The sequence below is a fragment of the Canis lupus genome, chromosome 33, assembly GCF_003254725.2.
Source record: "Canis lupus dingo isolate Sandy chromosome 33, ASM325472v2, whole genome shotgun sequence".
In the NCBI taxonomy this organism is placed as follows: domain Eukaryota; kingdom Metazoa; phylum Chordata; class Mammalia; order Carnivora; family Canidae; genus Canis; species Canis lupus.
Window position 1 is genome coordinate 16,490,245 of NC_064275.1, and position 15,435 is coordinate 16,505,679.

General features: G+C 39.3%; 1 protein-coding gene across 9 annotated transcripts in view; it reads left to right on the forward strand.

The window, feature by feature from the left end:
• The window catches only part of CD96 (CD96 molecule), a 92,911-nt gene that overhangs the window by 62,323 nt on the left and 15,153 nt on the right, over positions 1–15,435 (forward strand). For 5 of the 9 annotated variants that reach the window (XM_035709820.2, XM_035709817.2, XM_035709818.2 and 2 more), the window contains 2 exons: positions 13,017–13,085; positions 13,603–13,674. In XM_035709820.2, the coding sequence (XP_035565713.1) occupies positions 13,017–13,085; positions 13,603–13,674 (141 nt within the window). Of the gene's footprint in view, positions 1–13,016; positions 13,086–13,602; positions 13,687–15,435 lie in introns of all 9 variants that reach the window. The other 4 variants (XM_049105418.1, XM_049105419.1, XM_049105416.1 and 1 more) reach the window with 1 other exon arrangement.

Consider the following 15,435-nt stretch of genomic DNA (forward strand, 5'->3'; position numbering starts at 1 on the left):
TGAACTGGGTACATTGGCAAAAAAGAATTTTCTTTTCCCCATTATTCCCTGTCCAAATGAGCTCTCCTGAATAAATCCTCCTTAGACTCTGAAGGCTTTTTTGGTGACTTTCCTATATTAAATGTTGTCTGGTCCTTTACAGATTCAAGAATGGCCTTATGTCAATAATTAAAAAGGCTTGTCAAATGTAATATCAAAACTTGCAAAAATAATTTGATCCAGAACTTCTCCCCGCCTTCTCCTGCCCACCACGTGTGGGTGTACTTCAGCTGCAGAAGCCTGGGATGTGAGATTATGTGTTTTATGTCTGGGGGTGGAGGGTAGTGAGTGGAAGAAATGTCTGTGATGTCCTGGCTCAATCCTCTCCTCCACTCCTAGTTGTTGGTTTGGACCTTTCTTTAGGAGTCATATCATGTGGAAAAGAGGAGAGAGGTAGATAATAAAAGACTTTCCTTGTTAGGCTGACTATAACCTGACCTAAGTGCCCTCTAGATGGGGAGAATAAAAAATGTGCCATCTTGACCTCATGAGGCACTTTGGCAGATTTCTCAGAAATCTGTAACTGGCCTGTCACCATTGTTCCCTTGATGCAGGCCATGTCTCTCCTCCAGTCTTTATCTTGCTACAGCCCCTGAGCTTCTGGAGGTCTGTCCCCTTAGGAGCTTTTTGCTCCTCTACATGTTCTTCCTGGGTGAGATTTCTCTTCATGGCATCCTGTTTTGTCTGGGAAAACATGCACCTTGGCCTCCTACTTGGGGGAAGTACTCTTCTCCAATATGGCCATATCTCTCTCCTCTATGCCCATTCAACACTACTAGTTAAGCATAGGCTCCCAGTGTAGTCTCCTCAGCTTGAGTCAGGCACTGGTCCTCTTCATCCTAGACTCCAGGATACATAGGCCAACAGCTCTGAGTGGTTCTCTTGAAACCACACTATATTTGGACTAAGGTAAGGAGGCAGATTCTTCTTTTACCCCCCAAGTTTCCCCCCATTAGAGGAGACCCGACTCATAGCACCCTGATGACTCTTTAAGAAAATCCTCACCTGGGGCACCTCTGCCCTTACATAGTCTTGAGGTTGATGATGGAACCAGAGTTAATGGAACCCACTCGACATGCCCTTCAAAGGTGGTCTAGAAGTCTACTTTAGAAGTAAGGATGACTTGCCCTATATCTTTCTTAGCCTTTGGAACTTCATCTAAAATGAAGGTATAAAGAGCTCCATTTGTAAATTCTGTTACATAGTATCCATTAAAAATCAACTCTTTAAAGAATTTCAGTGAGACCAACAATGATCTATCCAAAGAGGAAATCAAGAAAACAATCCCATTTATAATAGCATCAAAAAGACTAAAATACTTAAGAATAAATATAAGTGAGGAGGTGAAAGACTTGTACACTGAAAACCAAAAACATTGGGGAAAGAATTTGAAGGAGACACAAACAAATGGAAAGACATCTGATGTTAATGGATTGGGAGAATTAATACTGTTAAATTGCCCATGCTACTCAAAGTGATATACAGATTTAGTGCAGTCCCTATCAAAATTCCAATGGCATTGTTCACAGAAATAGAAAAACAATCCTAAAATTTATATTCACAAAAGATACCACATAGCCAAAGCAATCTTGAGAGAGAACAGAGTTGGAGGCGTCACACTTCCTGACTTCTCACTATACTACAAAGCTGCAGTAATCAAAACGGTATCGTACTGGCATACATACAGACACATAGATCAACAGAACAGAATAGAGAGCCCCGAAACAAATTCAACCATATATGGTCAGCTAGTTTTTAACAGGGCGGGGGGGGGGGGCAAGAATACACAAAGGAAAAGGATAGACTCCTCAATAAATGGTGTTTGGAGGGATCCCTGGGTGGCGCAGCGGCTTGGCGCCTGCCTTTGGCCCAGGGCGCGATCCTGGAGACCCGGGATCGAGTCCCACGTCGGGCTCCGGGTGCATGGAGCCTGCTTCTCCCTCTACCTGTGTCTCTGCCTCTCTCTCTCTCTCTGTGTGACTATCATAAATAAATAAAAATTAAAAAAAATTAATGGTGTTTGGAAAGCTAGATATCTACATCCAGAAGAATGAAATTATCTTACAGCATACACGAAAATCTCCTCAAAATAGAGAAAAACTTAAGCATAATACCTGAAACTATAGAAATCCTAGAAGAACACACAGGGGAGCTCCTTGACATTGTCCTTGGCATTGAGTTTTTAGATAGGACACCAAAGCTTAGGCAACAAAAACAAAAACAAACAGGTATACCACGTCAAACTAAAAAACGTCTGCACAGCAAAGGAAACAAACAACAAAATGTAAAGACACGCTATACATTGGGAGAAAGTATTTTTAAGCCATGTATCTGATAAGAGGTTAATATCCAAAATATGTATGTACTCATTCACCTCAATAGCAAAACAAGAAACAACTCTAAAAATGGGCAGAGGACCTGCATAGGCATTTTTCCAAAGGAGACATGCAAATAGCCATCATATACTTGAAAAGATCCTCAACATCACTAATCAATAGGGAATGCAAATTATAACCACAATGAGATATCACCTCCCACCTGGTAGGGTGGCAGTTACCAAAAAAAAAATAAAAGATAACAGTGTTGGAGAGGATATAGAGAAAAGACTCTTGTCACTCTTGGTGATGCAGCCATTATGCAAAACAATATGAAAAACATTATGGAAAACAGTTTTTGAGGTTCATCAGAAAAGTAAAAATAGAACTACTATATGATACGATAATCTCTATTCTGGGTATATACGAAAAGAAGAGAAAATCAGTCACCTCTAAAATAATGGGAAACATCCTAAGCTTACGTTGACAGATGCAGGGATGAAGAAATTGCGCATGCGTGCTCCTCTGCGTGCGTGTGTGTATAATTCAGCCATAAAAAAAAGAAGATTCTCCCATTTGCAACATATGATGTACCTAGACAACATTATACTAAGTGAAATAAACCAAACACAGAAAAAGAAACCTGCATATCTCACTTACAAGTAGAATTTGAAAGAGTGAAATACATGGAAGCAAAGAGTAGGACGGTAGTTAACTAGGGTGGGGAAGTGGGAAAATGAGATGTAGGTCGAATGGTATAAAGTTGAAGTTAAATAGGATTGCTAAATCTGGAGATTTAATTTACAGCATGATGATTATAATAATACCGTATTGAATATTGGAAATTTGCTAAGAGTAGATTTCAAATGCAATCATTCTACAAAAAAAAAAATTAATGGTAACTATTTCAGGAAGGATATGTTAATTAGCTGACTGTACTAATCATTTCACCATGTATGTGTATATCAAATCACACTGTACACCTTAAATATAGACATTTTTTATTTAAAAAATAAAATAAAAGCCTGAGGCAAGGGAAATAAATGCAAAGATAAACTATTGAGACTAAATCAAAATAAAAAGCTAATGCACAGCAAAGGAAACAGTCAACAAAACTAAAAGGCAACTACTGAATGAGAGAAGATATTTGCAAATGGTATACATGACAAAGGGTTAATATCCAAAATTCATAAAGAACTGATACAAATAAGTACCAGAAAAACAAATGATCCAATTATAAAATGGGCAGAAGACATGAACAGACATTTCTTAAAAGAAGACATAGAGGGCCAGTGGACACATAAAAAGAAGCTCAACATCACTCATCATGAGGGAAACTTTTTTTTAAGATTTTATTTATTTATTCATGAGAGAGAGAGAGAGGCAGAGACACAGGCAGAGGGAGAAGCAGGCTCCCTCAGGGAGCCTGATGCCAGACTAGATCCCAGGACCCCAGGATCATGACCTGAGCTGAAGCAAACATTTAACTGCTGAACCACCCAGGCATCCCTCATGAGGAGAATTTAAATCAAAACTACAATGAGATATCACCTCCTACCTGTTGGAATGGCTAAAATAAAAAACACAAGGAACAAGTGTTCATGAGGATGGATGTAGAGAAAAGGAACCCTTTTGCATTGTTGGTGGGAATAATAAATAATGCAACCATTGTGGAAAACAGTATGGAAATTCCCCCCAAAATTAAAAATAAAATTACCCCAGAATCCAGGAATCACACTACAGGATATTTATCAAAAATACAGAAACACTAATTCAAAAGGATACGTGCATCCCTGTGTTTATTGGAGCATTATTTACAGTAGCCAAAATATGGAAGCAGCCACTATATTACATATATATTATATAATGGAATATTTTTCAGCCATAAAAAAAGAAGGTAATCTTGCCATTTGCAACAACATGGATAGAGCTAGAGAGCGTAATGCTGAGCAAAACGAGTCAGTCAGAGAAAGACAAATACCATATGATCTCACTCATATGTGGAATTTAAGAACAAAACAAATAAGCAAAGGAAACAACAGAGAGGCAAAACATGAAAAAGACTCTTAGTGGATAAAGAAGATATATATAGAGGATACATATAATGGACTACTACTGAGCCATCAAAAAATGAAATCTTGCCATTTGCAATGATGTGGATGGAGCTAGAGGGTATTACGCTAAGTGAAATAAGTCAATCAGAGAAAGACAATCAGTATATGATCTCACCTGTATGTGAAATTTAAGAAACAAAACAAAGGATCAAAGGGGAAGAGAGGAAAAAAATAAAACAAGATGAAATTAGAGATGGAGACATACCATAAGAGACTCTTAATCATAGGAAACAAACTGAGGGTTGCTGGAGGGGGTGGGGGTGGGGGAATGGAGTAACTGGGTGATGAACATTAAGGAGGGCATGTGACGTAATGAGCACTGGGTATTTTATAAGACTGATGAATCACTGAATTCTACCTCTGAAACTAATAATACAGTACATGTTAATTAAATTGAATTAGAATAAAATTTTAAAAATTAAAAAAATAAAAGGAACAGACTCAACTATAGAGAACAAACTGGTGATCACCAGAGGGGAGGTGGATAGGAGTGATCGGTGAAATAGATGATGGGAACTAAAGAGTATACTTACCAGAGTAAAAAATAAAATAATACGAAATGATGAAAAATTAAAATAAATTACTAAATAAAATAATTTTGTGGAAATGAACAAGCATCATAAGGCGATGGCTTATCCGCTGAGATGATCCACAGAGAGCTGTTGTTCTTGGCATAAGTGTGATGGGCTGGCAAATAACAAAGTTCTAAAAGCATGGCTGAAGGTGAGGATGCTTGAAGAAAATGGGAGAAAACAAGAGAAAGAAGAAAGGGAAGAACAAGAGTATGGGTACCTTCCTCAATGAATTATTAAGAGCAACAGAATGAACTAGGCATACAAAGCACCTAATATAGTACCTGGTTCATAAGTGTCAAAATGTCACACTGTATTATTTGTCCCCTTAAATCCCTTTGGAACATAGTAGAAACTTAAGGTAGGAAACAGAGTGGTTGATTAATTAACCAGCCCATCTTCATCTAAGTTGTGTGTGTGTGTGTGTGTGTGTTTTACTAAAAACAAATTATCTAGCCCTGGGATTTTATGTCTACTTCTACTTGAGATGGATAGTGATGTAAATAAAACGCTACCAGGATCATAGTCATGTGAGTGGAGGAAGAGCCAGGGTGGTGAGGAAGGGCAAATATCTACAGAGTTAGCCTGAAAGTTCTCATCTTATATCCAATTTCTTGTATTTCTACTACTCTCCTCTGCTCTTCTTTCACTTTGCTTCACGCAAATCGGCCTCCTCACCGTTCCCACAGCATGCCAGCGGTGCTTCTACCTCAGGGCCTTTCTACTTTTTCCCCTCTGCATGGAAAATTCTCTCCCACCAAATCCACATGGCTCATTCTCTCATTTCCCAATCTTTGTTCAAATGTCACCTCTTCCATGGGGCTTTCCATGACCATCTAACTTAAAACTACAGCCTCCTCTGTCTCAGTTCCTATCCCCTTTCTCTGTTTTATTTTTATTTATTTTATTTGTTAACATCCTGTATGATATGATACACTAGTTTGGCTTCTCCCCACAAGAAGCGAATCCCGTAAGGGCATTTTTTTTTTTTTTGGTCTGATTTGTCCACTGATGTATCTCTATCCCCTAGAACAGTGATAACCCATGGTTGTCTGTGAGTATTGATAACTCAGTAAATATCCTGGGGATTAAGGATATTTTTTCAGGTATAAAGGAGGAATTGATTAACAAAGGAAGGGCTTCAGGGAGAGCAGAGGAAGGCTCCCTGAAGAAAACAGTTCCTGGCCAGGGCTTGAAGACTGGGCAGTCTTATGATGGGAGACTGAGAGGGGATGATGGGAGAGAGGCAGAGGCTCTCAGTGATTCTGGGTGGTTGTGTGCTGAGGACCATGACTGAATTCAGAGCTGCACTCGGCTTCTGTAGCAAGGCTAACTGTGATTTATAACGATACCAGAGGGGAATGAATACAGTCTGTGGTGTCAGACGGGCTTGAGTTCAATTCCTATCTCTGCTGCCTACTAGCTATGTAACCTGGGCAAGTCATTTTACCTCTCTGATTACTGTTTCCTTATCTTAAAAACCAGGAGTGAGTATTATCTAGTTCATATGGTTATTATGAGTATCAAATGTGAAAATGTGTAAAGAATAACTATAAGGCTAAGACCCACACTGGCCAGTCAGAGGAGGCATGCCATGATCAAAAGAAGAGTCTGGCAAACAAAACTAATCTCAAAATAAGTCAAGACCTTTACATGTATTTTCTAGTTCCTTAAAGAAGGAAACAATGACCAAATCAATATTTCTTTTTTTTTAATGACCATTTTATCCTTTATCCTCCACTTACCTCACCTCAAGACTGCTCACCTGCCTCTTTTATTTGGTACACAGTAAGTCCATGGTAAATGATCTTTAAAATTTGTTTGGAAAATATCTCAATATTTCTCCCAAATTAACCATCCCGGACCCATTCCCCCTCTCCCATGAGACCTCCAGCATTGCCCTCTGTTTCCCTTCTCTGGCAGTGAGAGGGACAGTCATTGGGAAGATGGCAAGAGTCCAGGTGAAGAGATTCCATTCTGCTTCATAATGTCATGAGGAGCCAACCAGAATTAGCTCTTATAGAACATGTATCTATCTCCTCTGCTTAACTCGGGACTGACTGACGAGAGCTGTCTTCTGATTTAATTGAATTTCTAGTGATAATATAAAGGGGGTCATTTTTAATTTTAGTGAAAAAGAAATTTTCAGTTGAACTAGAAATGGGCTAGGAAAGTTTTGAAACTTCTCATCAAACCTCTTGGCAGATTTCAAATTAATATAAGCAAGACATTTTGTATGAAGTTGTGTTTTCTACTCACCCCTTTCTTCTTTCCTAGAAACATAGGTCATCATTATCTATCTCTGGATACCTGCAAGGTTTAATAACAATGAGCATTCAAACTGAAGAACAAGTAAACAACCAACAGACAAAGCAAGCAACTCTGTGTCAGTGGGTTTGGTATATTACTCTCCTACACAGCATGTCATCATACAGAGCCAACTATTGAGTGCTGAAGAGGCTTTGCTGTTTTGTAAGTGTAAATATAACCTTGAAACAGAAAACACAAAAACAAGCTGTCATATTCACATGCTGAAATATGATCAATATAAATTTCAAAGACTTGGCTAAGAGGCATATGATTCTTATAAAATGCTCTATATCAAAAGATAGCCAATCATGTCCTCTTACAGTTAATGGATCTCCAAGTCAACATCTAGGAAGACCCTTCTTTTAAAAACAAAAATAACCACACAAAAAGCCCTGAGAAACAAGCAGTGTTGCTGCCACTAGTGTCCTACAGCTGCATCACTGGCCTCTGCTGCTGAGGCCATGGGTGTGCATTATGGCAAGTAATGCCTTTCAATCTCATCCTCAGTTCAATTCAACACACGGAACAGACCCTCGTTGAGGGCTTACAAAGGCCCAACCCTGAATAGACACGTACCACACACTGCTGGTACTAACAGTGCATGAGACCACCCATTGGGCCTTTGTACTGTCTGTATCCTCTGCTTGGAGGCTTGGAGGCTTCCATCAACCCTTCCCTGCCTCCACACCCTCACTACATCCTTCAGGGAAACCTCCCTGGGACTCTGAATAAGCCATTCCCCCTTTCATGTGTTCTCAGATTTGGAGTGGTTTCTGTATTCTCTGGTTGGTGTCTGTATCCTCCATGAATTTCAGTTCCAAGGGAGTTGATGATGATGCCCCCAGTGCCAAGCACAGTGCCTGGGAGATAGAGGCTTCCAAATCCTGGGTCAATAAATGAAAGGACACGGGAAGGCAATAGCAAGAGATAACAAGGTGGAGATTGTTAGAGGTCAGGTTGCATAATGCCAAGGAATCTTAACCTTGAAGTATACTGTAAAGCCAAGAGGAGTGAGTGGGCTTTAAAATACCGAAAGAACTAGATAGTTTTCTAAATGGCTTTAACACGACTTGCACATGAGGAACAAGGTCTCAGAGTAAAGAGATCATTCTTCCAATAATCTATGCAACCTGGTACAGACCCTCAGGCCAAGACCCAAACAACATTCAGCTGGAGACGATTAAGGCTGAAATGAGCTTGGACTCCCTGGGGTTATTGATGAGGTGTCATTGATCTTTTTGTTCCCAGACGCTTATTGGCACACACTCAGCCCTCAATAAACTCCACAGGCCTATGAGAGGAAGCGTAGAGCAGCACTGATACCTATGCCAAGCAGGAGACACAGTAACACGAAGATCAAGGCCATACCGTGAGCCTGGGGCAGTCAGCGTCCCTCCTCCAACGTGATCCAAGAACAACATGTTAAATGGAATCAATGAATGAATTCTCCTTTCCCTGCAGTAAACCTGCAGTAAGCAAGGATTTATGTCACATTATTTTCTGATCCTTCAGAAAAGAAATTTAGTCATTTTAATACCAATGAAGTTCTCAGTCAAGTTATCATACTTCATTGGGATTCCTCTGATTACTGACAGAATTAAATCACATGGAGCTAATGGTCCGTGTGGACAATCTGACCGGCTAGGGAAAATGTCCATTAGCTTGTTAAGTAAGAGATTTTTCTTAAATATTTTATTTGTTTATTCATGAGAGACAAACACACACAGAGAGAGAGGCAGAGACACAGGCAGAGGGACAAGCAGGCTCCATGCAGGGAGCCCGATGGGAGACCCGATCCTGGGACTCCAGGATCATGCCCTGGGCCCAAGACAGGCGCTAAACCGTTGAGCCATCCAGGGATCCCCAGTAAGAGATATTTTCAAAGGTGGCTGGCAGTTGAATATAGACTGAGATTTCTAGGTAATAGTACTATTGGCTACAAATAAATACAAAGGTCTCTGGTGATTACTTCTTAGTTCTTTTTTTTTTTTTTTTTTTATCATTATCACCATTGTTATCACACCACTACTTTAAAACCATTCTTTTCTGCTTTCACTTACTAAATCATTCAGTGAATTCTACAGAGGTCATTTCTCAGAATGAGAGGGAGGGAAGAAGGAGGGAGGAAGGGAGAAGGGAGGAAGGAAGGAAGGAAGGAAGGAAGGAAGGAAGGAAGGAAGGTAGGTAGGTCAGCCATCCATGGGAGGTAACTATTGACCAACAATGAAAGCTTCACTCTCTCCAGTGTAAGGAATTGAATCCCAGAGTAAAAGGATCATTCATTTCTTCTTCCGAGAATCATTTAAAACCTGGATAGAGTCTTTCTTCTCTTTCCCCTCTCCTCCCCCTTCCTCTTTCACTTGTTCCTCTATTAATTAGGAAAAACATATCTCTCAGTATCACTCTGTATCCAAAGATTACTTATTAGTCATTTATATCCTTCTATGCATTTTTTGCCTTGCCTTATTTTAAAAAGGATAGGAGATAACTTTAAAAATACATAACAACATAAAAACTTTAAAATCAGTTACTGCAAAAAAAAAATCAGTTACTGCTGCTTCATTATTGGTGTATAGAAATGCAACCGATTTCTGTACATTGAATTTTTATCCTACGACTTTGCCAAATTCACCTATCAGTTCTAGCAATTTCTTGGTGGAGTCTTTTGGGTTTTCTACATAGTGTATCATGTCTGCACATAGTGAATGTTTGACTTCTTCCTTGCCAATTTGGGTGCCTTTTATTTCTTTTTGTTGTCTGATTGCGGAGGCTAAGTCTTCCAGTACTACATTAAATAACAATGATGAGAGTGGACTTTGCAATGATGTGGATATGCTTGGAGCTAGAGTATATTATGCTAAGATAAATAAGTCAGAAAAAGACAAATACCATATTTCACTCATATGTGGTATTTAAGAAACAAAACAGATGAATATATGGAAAGGGGGAAAAAAGGAGGTGGTGGGGGGAAACAAACCATAAGAGACTCTTAACTACAGAGAACCAACTGAGGGTTGCTGGAAGGATGTGGGTTGGGGATGGGCTAAATAGGTGCCGGGGATTAAAGGAGGCACTTGTGTTGAGCACAGGGTGTTGTATGTAAGTGATGAATCACTATAAATTGTACTCCTGAAACCAATATTACACTATATGTTAACTAGAAATTAAATTAAAACTTGAAAAATAAATAAATAAAATAAGTTATTAAAGGAATCACTGCAGATAAAGACAAAGCCATCCCAATGAAAGAAATAAAATTCAAATTCACTCTGTGATTCAGTGGCTGGGTGCCCTGTTCCATACATCATTTAAGAACCCAGGCTTCCAGCAGGTCTATCGCCTTTAGGTTGTGACCTCTAAGTCCCCCTGCATCATAATATCTGATAACACATGAGAAAAGATCATGATGCTTATTACATGGAAGATTTTATACATCAGGTCTTAAAATGACAACCATCACTCCCACTCATGTTCCATTGGCTAAGACTTAGTACACAGCCACACCTAACCAACCCCATAGGAAGCTCTGAGATATAGTTCACCTGTACCAGAGAGAAGAAGGGGTTTGGTGACCATCTGCTAGTCCACTACACTGACCTTTGTTCTCACTAAATTGTGGGAGCAAGAGCCATATTTCTCTCTTCACTTCATCCCCAATTCTCATACACACTGAGCTCTCAATAAGTATTTGTTGGATAAATGAAGCTGTGCATATTCAGTATTTAAGACATTTTATCTGCCATCCTGATGCTGGTTGCCCATTTTGGCAGCTTCTAACGCATCTCTCCATAACTGACTATATTCCTGAAGTTCGGGTACAGCGTATCTTTGGTGTACACTAGCAGCCTGCATTGCAAAATGATTGTTATTGATCATTTCTGTAAATCACTTTAAGATGTATAAATCATGATGCCAATTTATTTATGTATCCTACTTTTTTTTTTCAGAGATTTGATTATCTACATTTTTGTTTAAGCATGTCATTTCCCAGAACTGAGGTGCCTGGGAAGGTGGGATGCCATTCATTACTAACTCAAGCTTACAGGTGAATGAGTATACTGATTGTCAGACTAAAAGGACATTGTTAAGAATATTAGACACAGTATACAGTCTTCTTTTTTAAAAGACTAGGGAGAGGGATGTCTGGGTGGATCAGTGGTTGAGTGTCTGCCTTTGGCTCAGGTCATGATCCCAGGGTCCTGAGATCGAGTCCTGCATCAGGCTCCCTGCCTGCTTCTCTCTCTGCCTCTCTCTGTGTCTCGTGTGAATTAAATAAATAAATAAATAAATAAGGAGAAATTTGTTTTTTTATAATAAATTTATTTTTTATTGGTGTTCAATTTACCAACATACAGAATAACACCCAGTGCTCATCCCGTCAAGTGCCCCCCTCAGTGCCCGTCACCCAGTCACCCCCACCCCCCTGCCCTCCTCCCCTTCCACCACCCCTAGTTCGTTTCCCAGAGTTAGGAGTCTTTATGTTCTGTCTCCCTTTCTGATATTTCCCACACATTTCTTAGGAGAAATTTGTTTTTAATCACAATAAAAAGAATAGCTGTGTTTCTCTTGAAATTGACTATTTTTATCCTATGATAGCCATTAATGGCATAACATATACTCTTTATTTCCTAGCATCATTACTGGAAAGTTCTGACTAAATGTGGGGCCCACATCAATTAAGAGTATACGACATCAAGAAATGAATTTTATATAATATCCCCACCCAGGTTTCAACAAGGATCAACATACTTTCTCTAACTATATTTTCCTTGGCTTTAGTTTCCCTTTCTGTCTACTCTGTTATCTTCTTGAATTGAGTATTTATATAAGCAAACTTAAATATATTTGTTTTCCCAAGAGATAGAACCATGTTTTCAATGGACTATGATTGGGTATTTTTCTTTTTTAATTTACCTTGCTTCATCCCTGGAGATATTTTCAATTGAATATGAATTAGTCTTTCATTTTGGGAGGAATAGAGAGAGGGGAAGAATGGGAAATGATGGAGTATAAAGATGGGGATGATTTTGAAAGCTAAGAACTGAAGTAGGTAAATAATCATATTGAGAATATGAAAATATTATGTACAGGGATGCCTGGGTGGCTCAGCAGTTGAGTGCCTGCCTTTGGCTCAGGGTGTGATCCCAGGGTCCAGAATTGAGTCCCTTGGGGGAAGCCTGCTTCTCGCTCTGCCTGTGTCTATGCCTCTGTGGGTGTGTGTGTGTGTGTGTGTGTGTGTGTGTGTGTCTCATGAATAAATAAATAAAATCTTTAAAAAAAAAGAAAGAAAATATTATGTACAATTGTGAAAACTCACTACCAAGGTAAGTTCCATGAGGGCAAGAACCTTGTCTTCATTGTTGCATGTAGATTGGAGTCTGGCACACAATAGACACTAAAACAACATGTTTTGAAAGTGTGAACATAATACACTGGGAGTTAGGAGAACTGGGTTAATATAAATGATATTGAATATTGGATATGCAGCCACAAGTGTATGCCCTTTGGACTCAGGTTCATAGTTTATAAAGGAAGTCATTAGACTGTATTCACTTTCCTTCTCTAATATTCCAAGCTCTGCACACCACCCTCATTAGTTACAGCAGCATATTAAACATGGGACTGTAAACTCTTATAACAACTTGGGAATTTTGTTTTCAAAATAGGATATCCAGCTGTAACTTCCACAGCCCTTGAAGATGTGGGTGCCTCGACTCCAAATACCACCCCGCAGAGTGAGTATAGGAAGGCTTTCCTTAGGGGACTGGAAAGAGACAAAACACAAGTTTTAGTACAGCTGTGAAAATGTTGAGGTTTGGGCAAGAGGCTGTATTTTTCATTTGATATTGATATTTTGCTTTTGAATTGCTCTGTGGCGAATTGTAATCTAAATGGTGGCTATAAATTGATATGACAATCACTGTAATCTTTAAAATATGGGGTGGTGAATTATTATGCTGCATTTCTCATTTCTTGTGGAATTTTAAGATAACATTAAAGTAGTCTTGACAGTACTCCCAGTGATCGGAGTTGATGACAAGAACAGAAAAAGAAAGAAAATCAGTAACAAGTTGGCATTAAACATAAACTACAGAGCTTGTGTTTAATATGCCAGCTGTGTTCCTGTGTAGGAAAGCATATTTTCAATTACAGATTTCCCCAAAGTCACATAGATTAAAAATTCAGCACATCAAAGTTAAGTTAAATTACAGCTGTAGAAAAAGGTTGGATTCTGAGAATTTTGTCTTTCAGCCAGCAATTCCAGTGTGACTACCCAAGGCTTCAACTACTCCTGGACCTCTAATGGGAAAGATACCACAAACTGTACGTGTAACTGTGAGTCCCTTGGGGTCTTCTGGGCCTCATTAATTCATCCAGCACCTATAATGAACAACTACAATGTGCTCTGCTCATAATCATATTAACAAATACTTAGAAAACATCTACTGTCTTTAATGCATTGTTGTAGTTGCTGGGGATACATCTGTGAACAAAACAGATCTAAGTTGCAAATTCCAGTGGAAGAGAGACAGGCGAACGGTGATGAGTGATTAGGGAATAAAGAAAGCAGTGAAGGGAGACCTTGAGGATCCGGTGGGAGGGTGGGCTGCTATTTCAAACAAGGTGGATTCATAAGGCCTTCCTGAGAAAGGTGACATCTTAGTAAAGACATAACTCACAGAGATCAAAGAGCCAACTATGAGGATGTCTGAAGAAAGAATGAACCAGCCAAAATACACATATCACTAAAAGCAGTGAGAAGAGGGAGCCCAGTGTGAGGCACAGAAATGGTTTGGCCACTTACTCTGGCCACCTAGCAGCAGCGTGTGCTGATGCTGCATTAGCAGGTATCGACAGGATCTGAAGAGGAAGTATACTGCCTCTCAGTGGTAAAAGCCCAAGATCTGCACAGTAGGGAAGTGGCAAGGGATGTGACCCAAGCAAAGACCCCAGATGCCACTAGTGCAGAACTCTGGGTTTACTACTAGGCCCTTGGCTACAAAGAGTAAGTGTGTGTGTCTCTTTTAGGAAAGCATTTAAGTTGTACATTGAAAGCCTCTTAAAGTCTTTCATACCCCGTGGCTCAGTCATTTCACTGCTGGGAACACGTCCTTAGGAAATAAATCAAAGAACAAAGAGGAACATGTATAATATTGCTCTTCGTTGCATTCGTTATTTACTTTCTCTTTTGTGGAACTCAGGTTCACAGATCTGGACTAATCATAAACCTTAATTCATAACACACTTTGACCACTAGTCTGTATATGACTTTCTATAATTTAATTTAACATATTTTTTAACAAATATGTGAATAATATAACGGACACCTGTGAATTCAGTGCCCATCTATGAGAAGTGAAAAGGGGATTATCAGATGAGAGAGCACACCCAGAGGTCCTCAAATAAGTGTAACCTAGACAAGCCAGAGGTGGCATGGCAAATTCCTGTGAAAAGAAGAGGCAATCGGCAAATGGATCTGCAAACCCTGATTATTTATAATATTTATAATAAAAAAGTATTATAATGTATGCCTGCCATGTACATTACATAAAAGTAGGCTTCATAGAGTATGAGAGCTTTATGTCAAAAGCAAAACGTTAAAGCATGTAATAAAATAAAGGTGAATTTCCCTTTGACTTTGGGGTTAGGAAGGGCTTAAAGAGACATAAAGTACTAACCATAAAAATGATGGAAACAGGGATCCCTGGGTGGCGCAGCAGTTTAGTGCCTGGCTTCAGTCCAGAGCGTGATCCTGGAGTCCTGGGATCGAGTCCCGCACCAGGCTCCTTGCTGCATGGAGCCTGCCTCTCCCTGTGCTTGTGTCTCTGCCTCTCTTTCTCTCTCTGTGTCTCTCATGAATAAATAAATAAAATCTTTTAAAAAATGATGGAAACATCAGAATACCATAAAGTCAAGAAAACTTTTCATCAAAAGACAATTTAGCAAAAGCAAAAAAAAAAAAAAAAAAGGGCAAGCTATAGTGTAGGAGAAGATATTTGCCACATATGTGTTTGAAAAATGATCAGGAATATGTAATTGACAAAAGTTCAAGACTTCATATCAAGAATATGTAAAGAATGGTCA